This window comes from Actinia tenebrosa, unplaced genomic scaffold (assembly GCF_029948245.1).
Source record: "Actinia tenebrosa isolate PJP-AT-01 unplaced genomic scaffold, QUT_ActTen_1.0 PGA_scaffold15__27_contigs__length_11533743, whole genome shotgun sequence".
Classification (NCBI taxonomy): Eukaryota; Metazoa; Cnidaria; class Anthozoa; order Actiniaria; family Actiniidae; genus Actinia; species Actinia tenebrosa.
Window position 1 is genome coordinate 6,431,152 of NW_028292575.1, and position 19,580 is coordinate 6,450,731.

A 19,580-nucleotide genomic window follows, 5' to 3' on the forward strand; every position below is an offset into this window, starting at 1 on the left:
ATATTTATTGTCATTTTTAGATGGCAAGAAAAATCCTTGACTTCCTAAGTATTTAATTCCCAAAAAATTAGAAACACACCTTTTTGTAGAATCAAAGATATTGTCTCCTAAAAAAAATCAATCGCATAATCCTATGCTCCATGTGGTCGGTACTAGACTTCCTCTGAACTTCGATCTGTGAGGACCGTGCCCCGACTTTGATCAGAGTTAGCCATGCCCTGACTTACATCAACCCAGAGGTTGTTTCAGGGTTCCAGCTGTGAGTTAGCCGTGCCCTGACTTAGATCAGCTCAGAGGTTGTTTAAGGGTTCAATCCTGTAAGTTAGCCATGCCCTGACTTACATCAGCCCAGAGGTTGTTTCAGGGTTCCAGCTGTGAGTTAGCCATGCCCTGACTTCCATCAGCCCAGAGGATGTTTCAGGATTGGATCTGTGAGTTAACCATGCGCTGACTTAGATCAGCCCAGAGGTTGTTTCAGGGTTTGATCTGTGAGTTAGCAGTGCCCTGACTTAGATCAGCCCAGAGGTTGTTTCAGGGTTTGATCTGTGAGTTAACCATGCCCTGACTTAGATCAGCCCAGAGGTTGTTTCAGGGTTTGATCTGTGAGTTAGCAGTGCCCTGACTTAGATCAGCCCAGAGGTTGTTTCAGTGTTCGATCTGTGAGTTAGTCGTGCCCTGACTTAGATCTACCCAGAGTTTGTTTCAGGGTTCAACTGATCTGTGAGTTAGCCATGCCCTGGCCTAGACCTTCCCAGAGGTACTTCAGGGTATGGATACGATTTGAAAGCTTGAAGGCTTTTTTTCGACCGTCGTTTGAGTATGACAAGTGATTAGAGCGTATTTAATTTTATACAAGTCTTTAATGCGACTGATTTATCGAACTGTCTCGGAGACCGTCTCGACACTTCCCCGAGGCTACAGAGAAGGAAAAGCCAATAACTTAATATTTTATTACTGGTCAGCGAGAAAAAAGGTCGAGTACAATGATTGAAAACCATACGATGATCATGACTATATTGAGGAAATGCCTCTGGCAATAAATAAATGGAATGTAAACAGTACCAAAGCTGAATATTAGTAAAAGTCGGCATAGGAAGACCTGATCAGGATCTTACAATATGATGACTCTTGCGACGGGATATTAAAACGGATTAATGGCAATTAAAACGAATGAATGAAATAATTAGGGTCTTAGCCCCGAGATTAACAGCTGATGTGGGACGCGCACGTAGCACAAATAGCTGTGAAAAAAAAAATTTTTAACTAAAAATTACTGCTACGAATTTTGAAGTCTCTTGTACAAGGTATTTTGACTTTTTGTGATTGTTTGTGCTTCAACTCGCATTTGAGCCGCTTCTACGATATAAAAATTTTGTTAATTTTACTTTTATTCATACTATTATTGTGATATCCATGTTTGGCATACCAGATGAACGTATTTGACCATCTAACTACACTCAGCAGTATGACCGCATATAGCAGGAGAAAGTCTGGGGCGAGTACAAATATCATGCGATATTTGTACTCTAGGTTATTTTGTACGGCAAAAAACGAAATGGTTTTTGAAAGCTGGTTCAAAGAAAAACTTTTGTTTAGAAGCCCTACTTTTTTGATAAAAAGTAAAAATCTGAATGATAAAAAGTAACTTCTTATTAGACATTTTAGAGTAACTTTGTATTTTGTCTCGCCATGACGGGGAAAAATATTAACCGCACTTCACCCTAAAATGTCTTAATGAGATAAATGAACTGAGTATTTATTTATGAGGCAATTCGAAATGAGGAAATAAAGGATATTTATCTATCCTCAGTCATTCTTGACTAATGTAAGATCAAGTTCTCACTTTTTCGTGTGATTCGGGCTGAGCACGCGCATGGCTACAAACGCATGGTCACGTGACCACCATTCACATGGCCACGTGACCACCACGCACATTGTCACGTGACCACCATTCACATGGTCACGTGAACACCACGCACATGGTCACGTGACAACCACAAACATGGTCACGTGACCAAGAAGGCTGTCTTGTTTCACCAAAATAAATGGAATTCACTTTGGCAAAACAAAGAAAATACACTCAAAGTGGCTGTTTTCTTCCTTCCTGCACACATCAGATCAGTCCCGCTGAAAAATGACAGTTTTCGAGCTGATCGTCATTCAAAGAAATCGACAGCACAACTTTGTAGTGTCTTGATGTGCCTTTAGCCCGCACATCGAGAATAGCAGACCATAATGATGCGTGGGATTCCTGTGTCACCTTCTCCAGCCCGTGAGGGATTTTCATTTTGGATAAATATAAAATGGAAACAAATGTATAGTTCCACTACCATTCAAATAGACCTCTGATCTCAATTAACCTTAGATCAATGTTGACCGACAACGATAATCGCAGTTTCCTGGCACATCTTACGTTGGTAACATTGATGCTTGGAAACAGGTTATCAGTGATTTGACTGAAAGAACAATAATGCTATTTAGGAATCAGTCATTACCTATCGCCTGTGGGATTCACATGTATTTTAGACAATTTGGCTATACTCTAGCTATACTTTGGGTCTAATATTCTGTTAAATATATAATTCTCAATGAAATACGATTTTAGTGGATATTTACTGATTTAATGCTACGATTCGTAGGAATTCTTACCAATGGTGTTATTTTCACATGTGAAAATATCATGTAGTATTTGATCCTCACATGTGCAGATAGAGTGAAGTCATTAAACCTGTTTGTGTACCTATTTGACTATTACACGTTGACTAATATTTTATATTTCACGGGTTAAATGCCTTCAATCTAACACTTTTTAGTAAAAGAGAAAAATAGATATTTCATCGATAATTATATATTTAAAAAGGATAGTGGCTCTTGGGGAGATCAGTTCAAAAATCATCTCCCTTCCCCACCAGGTGAAATAAGTAATAAGCTGCATTGTCCCAATGGACTTCTCTCGCGATACGGCGGCCATCTTGGATCGCAAAGCACTATGGAGCGTCGAGAGGACAAATAAAGCTTTGCTATAGTAATGACGTCGATTGATATTAACAGCCCACCACAAGAGAATACAACAACTAAAAATAAATAAATTAGGACGGCACATCGATGACCTTTACCCATAAAAGAAAGACAAATACACGAAACTCTATATATTTTCAGTCATCTTTGTTTTGTTTTTGGCCCCCCCCGCCCCCCACACCCCACCCCCACCCCACCCCCCGCCCTGTCAAGATGGCCGTCGTATCGTCTAAGTAGTCCAGTGGGCAGCATTATACTCATAATATATTCTAGTACGTCTTGAACCTTGCCTTACTGAAATGGCTTGCATATATCCTTGTATTCTGGCGGCATTACTAAAGAAGTTCTTCAATGTCTCCAGCCAGATCCTACAAACATAACCAAACATTAGCAAAAACTTGCCCACAATGAATTGCTAGCATTAGCTAAGATCGGAAACTGCTTGCCAGGCTGTAATATGTACTCCGCTGATAGCAGTTTGTAGAGCTTATATCTTTGTTATCAGTAATTCATTAATGACGATGACGATGATGATGGTCCCTGGTGATGATGATGATGATGATGACGGCCCTGGTGATGATGATGATGATGATATTGATGATGATGGTGATGAAGGCCCTGGTGATGATGACGATGAGGATGATCATGATGATGACGGCCCTGGTAATGAGGATGATGATGATATTGATGATGTTATTGATGATGATGATGATGATAATGATGGCCCTGTTGGTGATGACGACGATGACTAAGATGATGGCCCTGGTGACGAGGATGATGACGATGATGGTGATGATGATGTTAATAATAAGGATGTCAATAACGATGATTGACTATCAATTAATTCATCAATTAATTATCCTCTCGACCCTCCACTGTTCAGCACCTATAATTTTATATCATACCATTTTTATAATGAGGTGACATGAGGTTTACTTTGTTTTGGATACACGCGAGAAGACTTACCAGAGGACCTACTGTGGGTGCATATCTCTTGACTGGTTTGCCATCCCGATTACATAAGAACTGTTTTGATAAAAGAAAGAACGTTTTCACCGTGCCCTGACTTAGATCTACCCAGAGGTTGTTTCAGGGTTTGATCTGTGAGTTAGCCATGCCTTGACTTAGATCAGCCCAGAGGTTGTTTCAGGGTTTGATCTGTGAGTTAGCAGTGCCCTGACTTAGATCAGCCCAGAGGTTGTTTCAGGGTTTGATCTGTGAGTTAGCAGTGCCCTGACTTCGATCAGCCCACGGGTCAGTTTTTTTCAGGGTAGACGTGTGAGTTAGCCGTGCACTGATTTAGATCAGCTTGCGAGGTTGTTGCAGGGTATGACTTTGAAGGTTAAAGATTGGAAACTGGAGAGAAAACGAGAATGTTATCAGGGCCTTTGCCTCACCTTAGCAAAATTCCATTTGATAAAACTGCGAAGAGAAACGGAAGAATAAAATATTATAACAGGCATTTTTCCGCGTGAAAGACATTTATTAAAATCCAAATCTACGAAAAGCTTCAGAATGGGTTTCCTGTGTATACCCAAAACAACCTCAGTTTCCTCTCGACCCCAAAGCCCTGTCATTCTTGCTACGCATGCTCAATGAAAGTTCTTACTACGCATGCTCGACAAAATTACATTTTGTCGATTATGCGCAGCAAAAATGAAAGGGGTCTCTACCACGGGCACCCAATCTTAAAGCCATCCTTGTGTGGAAGTAGTTACTTGTAGGCAGCAGCGAGCGAATATCATCATTAAACTCACCTGCCTAACGTTCCTTTGAGTTCGCTCTTGAGATATTTGTACAGTGGAAGAGCGTTTGATCCATTCACTTTAATCTTGGAAAACATGTCAAATTGAACATTGAATCCAGCGGCAAACTGCTTAATGACAGGCTCAGGGTCTGGTTCCTAGAAAAAAGCCGGCCGTTATTACGTCAAATAATGGTAGTAGTCATTGTGCATTGTTCATTCTATCTTGTCACCCTTATGAAAGGGGCCGGGGGTCCTCGTCGTCCCTTTTAGGGTTTGAAATCAGGATTTTGGTCCCGCTTAGGGTGATAACGACGGGAATGCGCACCAACTGAATTTTGTTGTCCCTTTTAGGGTACAAGATCTACAAAAAGGCAAGCGATTTGTATATGATGCATGACGTCGTCATAAATTCGTTAGAACAGACGGCGTTTGATGCAAATAAAATCGAGAAACCAAGCAAAAAAATGCGTTATTGATTGGTCCCTCTTAGGGGTGAAATTTAATCACTGCCACGCCCATCATCTTAAAATACGGGTCCCTTTTATGGGTCATTCTCTGAATTTCCGACGAGGACCCCCGCCCCCTTTTATGAGGGAGTCCCTCCCCCCCCCCCCCCCCCCCCACGGGCCTCAAAGTCCCACATTTATTCTCCGATCACGTATCATTCTCCCGAGAATTAAGCGTTTTGATTTGTATCCTTATTCATGTGTCTTCTCATTCTCAACTGTTAAACAAAGAAATGATACTCTAGGGAATGACACGTCGTCTGAAACGGGAAAACATTACGTCCAAATCGAAAAGTGGATTGAGAGACAATTCCATGCAAAGGAACGCTACCCAGTGTAAGAACTCCTAGTGTTTACATTATTTCTTTGTTACTTTTGGTATTATAATTCTACCTGTGAGCCAAATTGGTTACATGGGAAGGCCAAAATACGTAGTCCTTTATCAGCATATCGGGAGTGCAGTTCCACTAGCTGAGTGTAGTTCTTTTGAGTTAGACCTCAAAAAGAGGCAACATTCACGATCAATGTGACAAAACCTCTGCAATTTTAAAGAAAAAATCATTATCATGACCATCATCATCATCATCATCATCATCATCACCACCATCACCACCACCACCATCATCATCATCCCTATCACCACCACCACCATCATCATCATCATCCCCATCACCACCACCATCATCATCACCACTATCATCACCATCATCACCACGATCATCACAACCATCATCTTCATCACCACCATCACCACCATCATCATCACCACCATTATCATCACCATCATCACCACGATCATCATCACCATCATCTTCATCACCATCACCACCATTACCGTCTCAACCACCACCATCATAACCATTTATATCATCAACATCATCACTATCGCCACCACCACCATCATCATCATCCCCATCACCACCATCATCATCATCATCCCCATCACCACCATCATCATCATCATCCCCATCACCACCATCATCACCCCCACCATCATCACCACCATCATCATCACCACCACCACCATCATCATCATCCCTATCACCACCACCACCATCATCATCATCATCCCCATCACCACCACCATCATCATCACCCCACCATCATCACCACCATCATCATCATCATCACCACCATCATCATCATCATCACCACCACCATCATCATCATCATTACTGCTTACCTGTATCTATCAAGTCTGACCATGTCGTAGTTTATGTCTTTTGCCTCAAAAGAGAAAATATCCTTTGCATTCTTGATTTGATCATCGACATCCTGCAGGTAATACAACACAAGCCACAAGTTCAACAATTTTCAGTCTCCTGAAAACTTCCCAAAGAATTTTTTTCACTGTGGCTTTCCATATTTCCCATTTCCCACCACTTGACAATCCTTAACTCACATCATTTATAGATAGTTATGATAATAGATGAGTTTAGGGTGGCCTATGATGCTATTCTCGGCTCCCTTTTAGCTTGGGATTCATTTCTTTTTTAACTTTCAAAAAATATTCCCAGAAGGCAGGAAGTAGAATTTCTGGAACCAAACTATTTTCAGTTATTTTGGGTTATGGCATTCCTTATATGGAATAATCCAATCAGAATTCGAGGTTCCAATCGTTTATTATTTTGAATCCTGAGTCTTCCTATTCTCAGAAAGAATAATTAATTACAATATTCGAATAATGAAACAATGAATAGAACCTAGGGGGTAAGCTTGATCTGTTTTGACTGTAAGAAAGTTTTAAAAAGCAATAATGAGACATAATGAAAACCATAGCCAATCAGGAGAGGGCAGACTTAGCACACCAGCAACCAATTTTTTATGCTCATTACTGTTAAACTTCTAGCAGGTTTGACAAGCTTGATTGCTTTATTTTCACTCCTTATGATGATTGGTTAACTTAATTAGTGAAAATGCACCCCGCACAACGTAATGAGTCAAGTAAACAAACCTGCCAAACAAAGGAATAATACTCAAGGGAATGACATGTGGTCTGAAATTGAGAAACAAGAGTTCCAAGGTGAAGCAGTCTCAAGACATAACTACAGTACCTCTTCCATTTGTCCAGTAGCAACACCTGATGATGCAAAAGCTTTAGTCCATGACAACATTTCATCTTCAGTTTTTAATGACAAATGTAGTGCTGGAAAGGAAAAGATATTACGTGAAAAATAGTATATTTGCTCCTTGATGGCTCGTTGACTTGTTTACTAGCCTGTTTGCATGCATGCTTGTCTTCTGGTTGGTTTAATTGTTTGGTTGCTTTTTTATTTCTCTGCTTGATTGCCTGGTGTTTGTTGTTGTTTTTTTGTTTACTTGATTTTTCATCTGTTTGTTTACTTTTTCATTACTTTGTTTGTTTATCTGCTTTTTCATTTATTCATTCATTTATTGATTCATTTATTCACTCATTTAGAAGCTTTCATGCTTGACTTACAAAGGAGAAGCAAACAAAAAACCAACAACAACAAAAAACAAAAAAAGTATAAATACATAAGCAAACAAGTGTGACATGGGGCTGTCTGTCTGCAGGGTTTTCAATAGAAGCCGGCAACCGTCAGATTCCACCTTCTACTCTTGCTAATTCAGCCACCTACTCAGCCACTTCCCAATGTAATTGTAAATCTTGATTAAAGTTCTCCAAACTAGCAAAATGTGTGAATAAAATGAATTTTTTAACCCAATCTCTGTTGCTGTACTATGAAAACTGCAACGCAATCGAAACTACAACAATTTATGTGAGAAGAGTAAGACTGGTCACAAGTATGCCTCGATTACATGCTCCAGTGATTTCCAGTTTACCGCCTATTTCAATTTCATAACCACCTACCAAAAATTTTATTGACAACCCTGTGTCTGTCTATTCATTTATTTCTTTACCTGACAACTGAATGTCTGGGAAAGAAAGCACCAAGCAGTTCTTGTTATTCTTGTCATACTTGAGATCAGCATCCTTCATAGGGTATGCTCTAACAGGAGATGAATCCTAGGGAAAAGATAACATCAAGTACATTCAACAAAACAACTAAATACAGTGCCACCTCTCTGAAGTATACTCCTTTGGGACCATGCCTGTTGCCTGCTTAATAAAGGTCTCTGCTAAACAGAGTTTTATTTTACAGTAAATTAACATGGGAAGAAAATGTAAGGAACATGCAACAAACTATCTATTGGAAGGGTGCTACTTAATAGAGTTCCACTTAATACCAGTGTAAGAGAAGAGAATATGGTTATCTCCTCGAGGCTTCCTCCCTCCTTCCCTCTCCATACCTCCTCCCCCCAATATCTCTCCTCTCTTTGCTGCCACAGGGATCCTGAATAGAAAGGGGAGGCTGCAGATCAGAGCTGGTTAGGTATCTAATATGACACCCTCTTGTATGAAGTTAATTAACATTTCTCCTCACCAGTTCGGTTCTAAACTCATACAAAGTATCACCACCTTGTTTAAGTACCAGGTAGCAAGATGACCACCTCATCCATCCCTTCTTGTGAGCTGTACTTGACTTGGTACCACATTCTGACTTTAGTGACGCAACTGTTGGACCTACTGGTGATTGTTTTGGAGGATCTGAAAATTAAGTCACAATAATTATTAGTTATAATTTATTTCCAAGGGTCTTTCGCCTGGAATAACCTCGTTCCCAAGCACTATAACTCATCTATATTTCTATATCTTGTATTTCATAAGTGCTATGCGGTCCACATATTCTCGATCATCTTTGCATCATAATTACCGCGACCAAACATCTAATTCACCCTGGCCTGCTCTCAGTCTGACCTCTAGCTCAGCTGGTAGATCATCAGTAGTACAATTCCAAAGTTCGTGGGTTTGATTCCCAGTGAGGCCGGAGATTAATTTTTCCGAATTTATTTCCAAGGGTCTTTCACCTGGAATAACCTTGTTCCCAAGCACTATAACTTATCTATATTTCTATATCTTGTATTTCATAAGTGCTACGCAATCCACATATTCTTATTAGTTATAATGTGAAGTTCAAAAATTATCCATGCCCCCCACAGAGGAATTTTGAATTTCCAAGGGGTGAGGGTGTCAGAGTAAGAACAAAATTACAGAGTTTGCTAGTGAGAAAATTGGAATTTCTGGGGTTAGAGGAGGGGTCTTAAAAAAATCCTCCATGGGGGAGGGTGGGATGGGAGGTATGGATAATTTCTGAAACTACAGAATGTGAGGGAGCTTATTACATTCAAATTAGCAAAGTAATTACATTGAATTTTTTGTTTGAGTTGTGGGATGGTGGATCCAGGGGTCATTTTTTTTCTAGATCATTTAAGATTTATATAGAGCACATATACCAAGTGCAAGGCACTTGGTATTATGTGGTATATTTTTTCTTACCATCTTGTCTAAACCTGTAAAATAGTGGTCTGTCCTCAAACTGATGTTCGTCAACAACATGGTGTATCAGATCAATGTCCAGTAGGTCCTGATAACACACAAAAAAATCCAAAAATTCCTTATTATAAAGTTTTCCTGCATGGGCAAAGGGGTTTACCTCCCTCCATTAAAATAAATATGTGGGTTGAGAGTTGTATGCATAGAATAATGAATTTAATGGTAGTATGTGTGACACCCTCTAAATTTGGGGAAAAAAACAATAAAGGAAAAAGGAAAAGCTGTCGTAATATCACACCCTCTTAAAAGAGAGGTCAAGATTTGCCAAAACAAACAATAGTTTTAATAATCAACTGGTTTTAATGGTTTGTTTCCATTGTTTCTCATTCTGTTATATTCATTCAATTGGGTTAGATCTTCTTTGAGCTGCAACCTTGCCCAAAAGATGAAAAGAAAAAAGTATATAAGAGCAGGATTATATTTTATGCAAGTGAAGGTGGACGAAATATTTATCCAATTGTCATAATACTTATTATTATTAGATTTGTTCCTGCAAACATTCTACCTGGCCAATTTTTACAGCATCTTCTCTGTTGTCAGCATATCCATTCTTAACCAACCAATCAACAGCCTCAGAACCTGATTATTTAAATGACTATAGTTAAATACTCAACAACCTTTTCAAAAATGCATTGCCTCACATTTTACAAATAGCCCTCATGACAATTCATTATTTATTTTAAGACTAAACAAATCCACCAAATAACATTTTTCCATTTTCTCAATCTTTCCCATCCCAACCCCCCACCCCCCCCACCCCCCCCCCCCCCCCCCCCCCCCCCCCCCCCAGCACTGTGCCCCCTACACCGACACAACCTTCCGTCGTAAATAACGGTCCAAAGTATAACATTTCTTCTTGACAACTTTGATATTCGGTCTTGAGTCAACAAATTCACGACGTATAATCTTTAAAAATAATCAATGAACCTTACTATCCTTTTAATGCATTTACCCCCACAATCTCTTACCAACAAAACAGACTGGATATCGTTTTAGATGATAATATCTGTCTTTGATGATTAAACCCTTGGGATCTCTCAACCATGTAGCCAACTGTCCCAACTGTAAGAAGCGAAAGTTAAAAAATATATAAGCTTAAAATAAAAACAAAGTGTCAATACAAGCTTGAAAAGCAAATGGATAATTGGTTAAGCAATATAATTTAACACTGTATCCCCCAATATCAAAAAAAGCCTTTACTTTAAAGTCCTAAAACACTAAAGCTTTTATACCCGGTTTTATAGTAAGCTGCCCTGCTGGCAGGGTCTCCATTTAATTTCTCCCGAGCGAGACAAAGAAAGGAGACTCTGCAGAAGTCGTGTAGTATTTTATTTCTTTGCTCGGGAGAAATTAAAAGAAGACTCTGCCAGCAGAGTCAGTCATCTTAAAAAGTTATCTTGATCATCAGTTGGAGCCAAAACTTCGTCGGTACAAACTCCGAGACATGCACTAAACTACCTCCAAAATATGCATATAATTCATGGAGAGTAACTTCAATCAGAAATACCACTAAGACAGCGAAACAGAGAAACAAAATACAAATAAAAATGGCCCACCTGTTCTCGTTCAACATTGCACATGTTTATATTTTTTGAGACCAGTCTTATTATGCTGCTTGGAGGTCAGTGACAAAACTTACCCTCTCGGGTAACATTAGAGTGAGTTTTGGTTCGTCGCTGACCAAAAGGAACGTAGGCTATGTGTATAAGATTCGAGATTTGATCACTTTGAAATAATCATGAATGTCTATTTTATATATGTAGTTAACACATCAGAGTAGGTGGTCTAGATCATGTTCATATTATATCTGTTAAAATCATTTGGCTAAAAAGTTGGTTTTTTTTGTTTTGTTTTGTTATTATTAACAATGTAACACGGCCCAGTTTTCCTCTGCCAGATGATAAATTTCTCAGAACTGCAGTGTTTCCGAGAAAAGGCCTATGGTTCTATCGTTGATAAAAAGTCAAACGAATAAATATGCTTCTTGTTAGAGCGTTTTGGTTCGGAATACTTCTTTCTGAGATTGACAACGTTGTGGGGTATTATAGTTATAGACTTCTAAGAGGTGAGTATTTACCGTATGCATTGCACTGATGAAAACGAAACGAAATATTCACCGAGTACACTTCCGGGCTTGGGCGTTGAATGAAGCATTTGTTTTGATACCGGTTTGGTTTATAAAGTTGAAGGGCAATAAAAATTGCTTGGTTCTCATAGAATATGACAGTGGTTAAAAATTGTATTTTCGATGAACTGCTCAACAACATCAATGAGCAATTCCGTTATTTAGCATCAATTGTCGGGCAATAATTGTCATTTATATAGATCAGTGAGGAAAAAGGCGGAAATGTAGTCGTCATCCACAGATAGCCCAAGCAGCTGTAACTGTCATGAACCGTATCTACGGCATTCAAACATTATTGAATGGAACTGTTTGTTTGTTTGTCTGTTCAGGTTCGTTTGTTTGTTTGTTTGTTTGTTTGTTTGTTTGTTTGTTCGCTCGTTCGTTTGTTTGTTCGTTTGTTTGTATGTTTGTTTGTTTGTTTGTTTGTTTGTTTGTTTGTTGTTTGTGTTGTTCGTTTGGATTCAGTTATTAGCAGTCAAGATTGCAGTCTATCATTATTCTTCTAAGGGAAAGTCTTTTTTATTGGAAGCTTATTAGTAAACTTTTTAAAAATAGTTTTAACCTTCCCTGCTACGGGCAAAACATGGTTCTAGCCCTTCAAGGCTCAGTAAGAAATTCATGACCCTTCGATTAGTCAACAAGGAGCTAGCTTCCGTCAAAAGTTCAACTTTTTACTGTTGCTCAGCTTCCGGATAATTTATTGAGTTTCTTGTGTTATTTAGATTTCTCGTCAAAGTCAACTCCTCTTCAACTCAATTGTTCCTATGGCGTTCCCATTCCTCCATTCACAATCGACAAATCATTTACTCGGGATGAAGAAAAGCAAGTCCTTAAGAGGTTTTATAATGAGACCTCGGGTTACAATTGGACAATACAAAGACCCGGATGGACTCCTTATGACAACGGTACAGAAATTGACCATTGCCATTGGGCTGGAGTCACGTGTGACAAGAAATCAGGTTACGTCATTGGGCTATGCCTCAACAAAAATAACTTGCATGGTCGCGTACCAAACTTTCTGTGGAAACTTCGAAACCTGATGTCACTTTGCTTGCCGGATAACCCTAGTTTGGAAGGAGAATTGAAAGACTTTGTTTTTCAAAACATGTCAAAGCTATTTCGAATAGATTTAGCGTTTTGCTCGTTGTCTGGTAACTTACCAAATGACCTGTTTTCAAGTTTAAAATCTCTTGTTGAAATACAACTCTGCTGTCAAATATCGAAAACAAAAATTTACGGCAGCATTCCTCAGAGTATCACCGACTTGAAAGAATTAAGAGTGCTTAGTATTGGTGAGAATGGCCTTAGTGGCCCCATACCTCAGACAATGGGAAAACTTACAAAAGTTTGGTTTTTAGATCTGGAATTCATGCCGTCGCTCTCCGGAAACATCAATGACTTCTTTGGAATGAAGTCACTGATATATATGCATTTGACACATGCCGGAATATACGGGGAATTCCCTGACAACTTTGGGTCATACTTTCCTCAAATGAAAGAATGCCAATTGGGAAATAACTCAATCCATAGTTTTATTCCTCCCAGTGTAAACAAAATGAAAAATTTAACAAAGCTGATTTTGCGTGGAAATGGTCTTCATGGGAAAATCCCAAAGGAGCTTGGTGAGTTGCCTTCACTCCGGATTCTGGATTTATCTTATAACCCACAACTGCAAGGAATGGAGTTAGAGCTAAATTTTCACGATTCTACGAAGCTTGAAATTTTTGTGCTGCGAAACAACCCAAGCATAACTATGCTTTTTGAGGATCTCGTTTCTAAACTCGTGCCAAAGCCGGATCTCGAACAAAATCCTAGTCCTTTGCGAGTTTTAGACATAAGCTATTGCAATTTTACAGGGACCATTTCGCCTATGATTTGGACCTTTTCCAATCTTATTGAACTAAATTTAAAGCATAACAGAATTTCTGGTAGAATTCCAGCAGTTATAGATGATTTGATGTTTCTATCGTATGCCGACTTCTCGGAGAATCCGAAGCTTAAAGGGGCTATACCAAACGACGTTGTCCTTCTTCAATCGTTAAGAGTCTTCGACATAAGTGGCAACCCCTTAATGACAGCCCCAGTTGGAAGTATCAATCAGACCAACGGAATTATTCAGAAAATCATGCGCATTGATCCAAATTCCCGGATAAAGAGAGACAATTATAACTGTCCTTTGGTGAAGCTGCTGTCAAACGACGGCAGAATACTCCTTGATCCAGGCTACTACTACAAAAAGTTCTGCGTTTGTGAAGATGGCTTTTTTGGGTATCTTGGTCATTGCGAAAAATGTATTTCAGGTGGTAGTTGCTCAAGTAAAGCCTTACAATCCACAGATCCCAGGATTTCTTTGGACATTCATAAAGGGCATTGGCCAAGTCCGTCACCGGATAACGTCTTGCATTTGATTCGCTGTCCTGGAAGATTGGATATTGCTGGAGAACACTTGGCTTGCAACCCGAAAGGAGAATGTAAATGCTGGGTAAACACAAGCACTCCTGACCAGCGCACAGTTTGCGATACGTCGTGTATATGTCATGCTGGAAATACAGGCAGAGTTTGTTCAAAGTGTGCAAAAAACTACTTCAAAAATGGGTACATGTGTACAGAATGCTTCACACCTTCCCTATCGTGCTTCGTTTTGGTCCCCTTTTACATCATTTTTCTTTTGGCATTGTGGGGCCTAACTAAGTTCTTCCCTGAACACATCAAAGTCAAAATCTCGATCGCAGTAACAGAGTTCAGCATCTTACTCACATTGCGGGCCTTCGAGGTGATTTCCGGCTGGATTTTTGAAGTTAGTATTTTGGTGGTGGTGTTCTACGTTGTTGGAATAATGAAGAATACAAGAGCCACTGTGACTATGTTTGTTTTTCACTTTCAAGTTCTCGACGCCATAATCTCTGAAACAGAAACTCCCTTTCCTCCGTTCGTTTACAGTATTCAACATTACATGAGTAGTATCTTCAACCTCAACTTCCTTGGAATCTCTTGCAGTATCCATATGTTGTTTACTCCGTTAGGGAAATACTTGGTTGTCTTTCTTTTCCCCTTGGGATGTTTGTCATTAATTTGGATTTACTACGGCATTAGGTGGGCGCTGTTTACGACGATTCTTTGTAGAAGTGGGGAACAGACAGAGCAGCAACCACCGGCTCTTGAGCAAATAAGGTTCCAGTGCCTGAAAGTTAGCATAACTTGCTTGATTTTAACATATTTCCCAGTCATGAAGCACACACTAGCAGTTATTTCACCTTGTGAATATGACCAAGACACGGCTGGCTCCTTCATGCGATATACACAGTGGATAAGATGTGACACCAGTGATAGTACCTACGAAACTCTCCAAGTCCTTGGGTGTATGGCTATTATCATTTACGGCGTATTTGAGCCTCTTGCTTTGTTGAAACTTTTACGCAGGTGGAAAAAGTCACCACTGGAAAAGAAGAAATACTATGATTCCTGGTTGGGCTCCATCTACCTTCCTTACAAAGACGAAGTCCGGGAGTACTTCGAGGTCTTGAAGTTGTACAGGAAGTTTTTGATCGCGTTTTTATTAACTTTTATTCCAAACACAACTTCAATTCAAACCTTTACCATAGCCTTGGTTCTGATGATAGCCGTGATTTACCAGATAATAGTCGAGCCGTATGCAGAAGCCAAAGACAAGAATTACAATTTTGAAAATGTTTTGGAGGTATTGTCTCTGATTACCCTCCAACAGTCCGTGATATTATTGAGATTTGCATCCTATGACTCTGAAATGAGTTACGGTATGATCTTGATCGTTTTAGTTGTAAATGCTTTCGTCCTAATAGCATTTATGGTGGCCTGGGTTTTGATTAAGGTATATTCCACGAGCAACGATGAAAGTTCAAATGGAAGTGGCGACCCACAACCTCAGGTATGTCCCGCGGGCATCCCGCCCAACGATGAACGTTCGCCGCTGCTGCAGTCAAATCGAAGTGGCGACCCACAACATCAGTATAGTTCCATTTAGAAAAAAACGCATAAACGTCTCATCTTAACAAAGGGGTAAATTGGAATTTGAAGACAGCTTTGGAATGATACATAGCATTTGATACACTGGCTGAAAAATATAATGGAAAATATCATCTTTGAAAGCAGAATAATATTTTTAAAAACCTCCCGAGTCCACTGGGGCTAGAATTTTGATAACATTTAGTTAAAAAAAACAGATTGGGGCTGTAGTGAGCAGATTTCGTATACAGAACAAGATACACCATGCTTCTCGCATTGAGGATACCCCAGTTTCGAGTTCTTTTTGCTCAGCCTTAGTCTCGGTTTTGCGTCACAATATTTAGCTATTCATCCTAAAGTCCATCCCTACGTCCTCGTCGTGGGAGGTGGTAATGGGTAAAGCCGGCTAACAAGGCTCTGGCAATGTGCATGGGGCCAGCAACCCCATCACATAGAGTACTTATTGCTACGGAAACTAACACAAAAGATAACCATATGTTAAGCCCTACGTGCCACAGAGGCATAAAGGATAATGACGATTCATTAAAAACACGTGGAATCTTAATCAAAACGTATTGTTCCGTAGTACGTACATTCCTTACTATACAATGGACCTCAGTGAAAGAAAAGAACGTGTTTGTACACAATCGAGGCTGACTGGTGCAAAGGCGAACTCGAAATGGGGGTATTCTATCGCGTCTCTTACTGACGGGCAGGCCCATATCAGCATATCTTTAATAATCCAATGTACAGACTAAAAGATTTGTAGACTAGGAAAGTAGGGATACTAAAAACTACAATTAAACCGCCAACCGGTTAGCTCAGTTGGTTAAACAACGGACTTTCTTGCGGGAGGTCGTGGTTCGAGTCCCTGCCGGACCAACACTCAGGATCTTAAAATAACTGAGAAAGTGCTGCCTTTGTAATTACATCTTCAAATGGTTAGACTTTCAAGTGGCTCGGATGACCACTTTAAATGGCGGTCCCGTCTCTCCACACTCATCATTATTAACTAAAATAGGAGGGACGTAAAAGAACCACTGAGGACGTAAAGAAACCCCGGCAGTGACCACCCTCAGTGCCTACACCTCATACTAACCATCTCTCATGCTTGTAAATTGCATAAAAAGCAATCTGTCATTCACATTTCAATGTAAAGCGCCTTTGATTATATCCATATAGAAAGGGCGCTATATTAATCATAATAAATCAATTGTAAAATTCATGAATAATTCATGAGGATACGAACCTATCCCATCTCAGTATTCAGATCACATGCATAACACTGTAAACGCCAATAAAACTCAAGTATCTAAAAGCACGGGGAGGGTTTGAAAAGACAGCAGGGAAAGGCTGGGGTTGATGAATTATTAATTAGTAAATTAACTTTCGATAAAGACTTCGTACTCAGCTAATTAGTATGCATAACGTTTGATAAAGACTTCGTACTCAGCTACTTAGTATGCATAACTTTTGATAAAGACTTCGTACTCAGCTAATTAGTATGCATAACTTTTGATAGACTTCGTACTCAGCTAATTAGTATGCATAACTTTTGATAAAGACTTCGTACTCAGCTACTTAGTATGCATAACTTTTGATAAAGACTTCGTACTCAGCTAATTAGTATGCATAACTTTTGATAAAGACTTCGTACTCAGCTACTTAGCATGCATAACTTTTGATAAAGACTTCGTACTCAGCTAATTAGTATGCATAACTTTTGATAAAGACTTCGTACTCAGCTAATTAGTATGCATAACTTTTGATAAAGACTTCGTACTCAGCTACTTAGTATGCATAACTTTTGATAAAGACTTCGTACTCAGCTAATTAGTATGCATAACTTTTGATAAAGACTTCGTACTCAGCTACTTAGCATGCATAACTTTTGATAAAGACTTCGTACTCAGCTAATTAGTATGCATAACGTTTGATAAAGACTTCGTACTCAGCTAATTAGTATGCATAACTTTTGATAGACTTCGTACTCAGCTAATTAGTATGCATAACTTTTGATGAAGACTTCGTACTCAGCTAATTAGTATGCATATTTTTTGATGAAGACTTCGTACTCAGCTAATTAGTATGCATAGCTTTTGATAAAGACTTCGTACTCAGCTAATTAGTATGCATAGCTTTTGATGAAGACTTCGTACTCAGTTAATTAGTATGCATAACTTTTGATAAAGTCTTCGTACTCAGCTAATTAGTATGCATAACTTTTGATGAAGATTTCGTACTCAGCTAATTAGTATGCATAACCTTTGATGAAGACTTCGTACTCAGCTAATTAGTATGCATAACTTTTGATGAAGACTTCGTACTCAGCTAATTAGTATGCATAACTTTTGATGAAGACTTCGTACTCAGCTAATTAGTATGCATAGCTTTTGATGAAGACTTCGTACTCAGCTAATTAGTATGCATAACTTTTTAATTCATTTCACAAGCACGATTAAATATTCGCAGAGGATCTGTATGGGATTTACAAAGGCTCGCCTTTGTAAATACCCATACAAATCTCTCGCTCATATTTTATCTACTACATGTTCAGAATCTTCTGATCATTTTTATGTAAAACTTTGCATCACTAGAGTAATCCAGTACCGCTCGAAAGCTGGATTTTTATTGCTCCCTAAGTACAGTACCGCTTTTGTAAGGTTAGATTTAGTGCTATTGTTTGGATGACCAATCTATTGTTTTTTAATCCAATCATGTAAGGCGTTCCGAGCGGTACGGGCTGGCTCTATCACTAAAAATTTCTTTTATTATTTATTAGAAATTAGTGATAAGATCATTAAAAATCTTGTTTTAAAAGAATCTTTTTACCTTGATTCAATTTTATGCCTTGGTCAAACATTTTTCCCCAGTTATTTCTCAGTCATGCAAAACTGAGTGACAAAGAAGATATGGCGCAGACTTGATATGAAAGTAAAGCCTAAGGTGTTTTTTAATTTTTTTTTCAATGTAGCATTAGCTAAATAGCAGTTCATTATTTACCCCGGGGGGGGGGGGGGGGGTGAGCTGAAAATCTTTCCAATTCGCTTCAAGGACTCCCTGTCTTAAGTAGCAGGAACACGGTGGTATTTTTGTTGTTCTTAATTTTTCAAGACGTTTCCCAATTTTTTTTATCCATCTCTCACTCATGCAAATGTTGAATATTCAGTCGCCTTCACTGACTGTTCCTCTCGTCACAGTAGTAGCTATTTCCCCTCTTGCAACTCCAACTGCATGAGCCCATTGTTTGAAACACTTGGGTCCATTTTCAGTCACTTCCCTGCGTCCCATCAAAGTAACAACTTCACCATCATCATCAATGACAACTAGTTTTGGAATCAAAGTGATATGATATCTTGTTTTTAACTCCTTTATCATCTCGTTCCCAAAAGATAAGGCCAGCCAGTCGCCATGACTCTCCTTCATATACCTGTCCATATCCTCAGCTGATTTATCAGAAGATATGAAAATGACTTCAAAAGGCATATCATTCGCTTGTAACTCTTCGTAGAAATCTTTTAGAATTGGAGTGAATTCCTGACAGGGGGGACACCAGCTGGCAGAAAAATATAGAGCTACGACTTTGCTCTGGACCACTTCCTCTGGGTATACTATAACCCCACTCCTTTTGCAGAGCTGTCTTCCAGAAAAGACGTTCATCTTGCACCAAGTCCAAACCGTAAGACATCCGCCATTTTTGCACAGGAAGCCCAAGCGCCACTTTCATAAATCTACAGGGAACCCATGTTATCTTTCGTGAATGTTTAGATTCTTCAATTTTTTCTA

At 39.2% G+C, this 19,580-nt stretch overlaps 3 protein-coding genes across 3 annotated transcripts; 1 reads left to right on the forward strand and 2 right to left on the reverse strand.

Moving 5' to 3' along the window:
- Positions 1 to 840: 840 nt before the first annotated feature.
- Positions 841 to 11,436, reverse strand: LOC116308359 (uncharacterized). Its single transcript, XM_089030208.1, has 14 exons — positions 11,245 to 11,436; positions 10,657 to 10,750; positions 10,194 to 10,267; positions 9,632 to 9,719; positions 8,679 to 8,842; positions 8,155 to 8,260; positions 7,326 to 7,417; positions 6,455 to 6,546; positions 5,665 to 5,809; positions 4,776 to 4,921; positions 4,416 to 4,440; positions 3,985 to 4,044; positions 3,314 to 3,386; positions 841 to 2,456 (listed from the first exon to the last, which is right to left on the reverse strand). The coding sequence occupies exons 1-13, from the start codon at positions 11,266 to 11,268 to the stop codon at positions 3,354 to 3,356; spliced, it is 1,143 nt and encodes a 380-aa protein (XP_088886334.1). The 5' UTR covers positions 11,269 to 11,436; the 3' UTR covers positions 841 to 2,456; positions 3,314 to 3,353.
- Positions 11,437 to 11,498: 62 nt separating this feature from the next.
- On the forward strand, positions 11,499 to 18,751 carry LOC116308358 (uncharacterized). Its single transcript, XM_031718763.2, has 2 exons — positions 11,499 to 11,753; positions 12,536 to 18,751. The coding sequence occupies exons 1-2, from the start codon at positions 11,666 to 11,668 to the stop codon at positions 15,811 to 15,813; spliced, it is 3,366 nt and encodes a 1,121-aa protein (XP_031574623.2). The 5' UTR covers positions 11,499 to 11,665; the 3' UTR covers positions 15,814 to 18,751.
- Positions 18,752 to 18,810: 59 nt separating this feature from the next.
- On the reverse strand, positions 18,811 to 19,496 carry LOC116308385 (nucleoredoxin-like protein 2). Its single transcript, XM_031718792.2, has one exon. The coding sequence runs from the start codon at positions 19,452 to 19,454 to the stop codon at positions 18,960 to 18,962; it is 495 nt and encodes a 164-aa protein (XP_031574652.1). The 5' UTR covers positions 19,455 to 19,496; the 3' UTR covers positions 18,811 to 18,959.
- Positions 19,497 to 19,580: the final 84 nt, after the last annotated feature.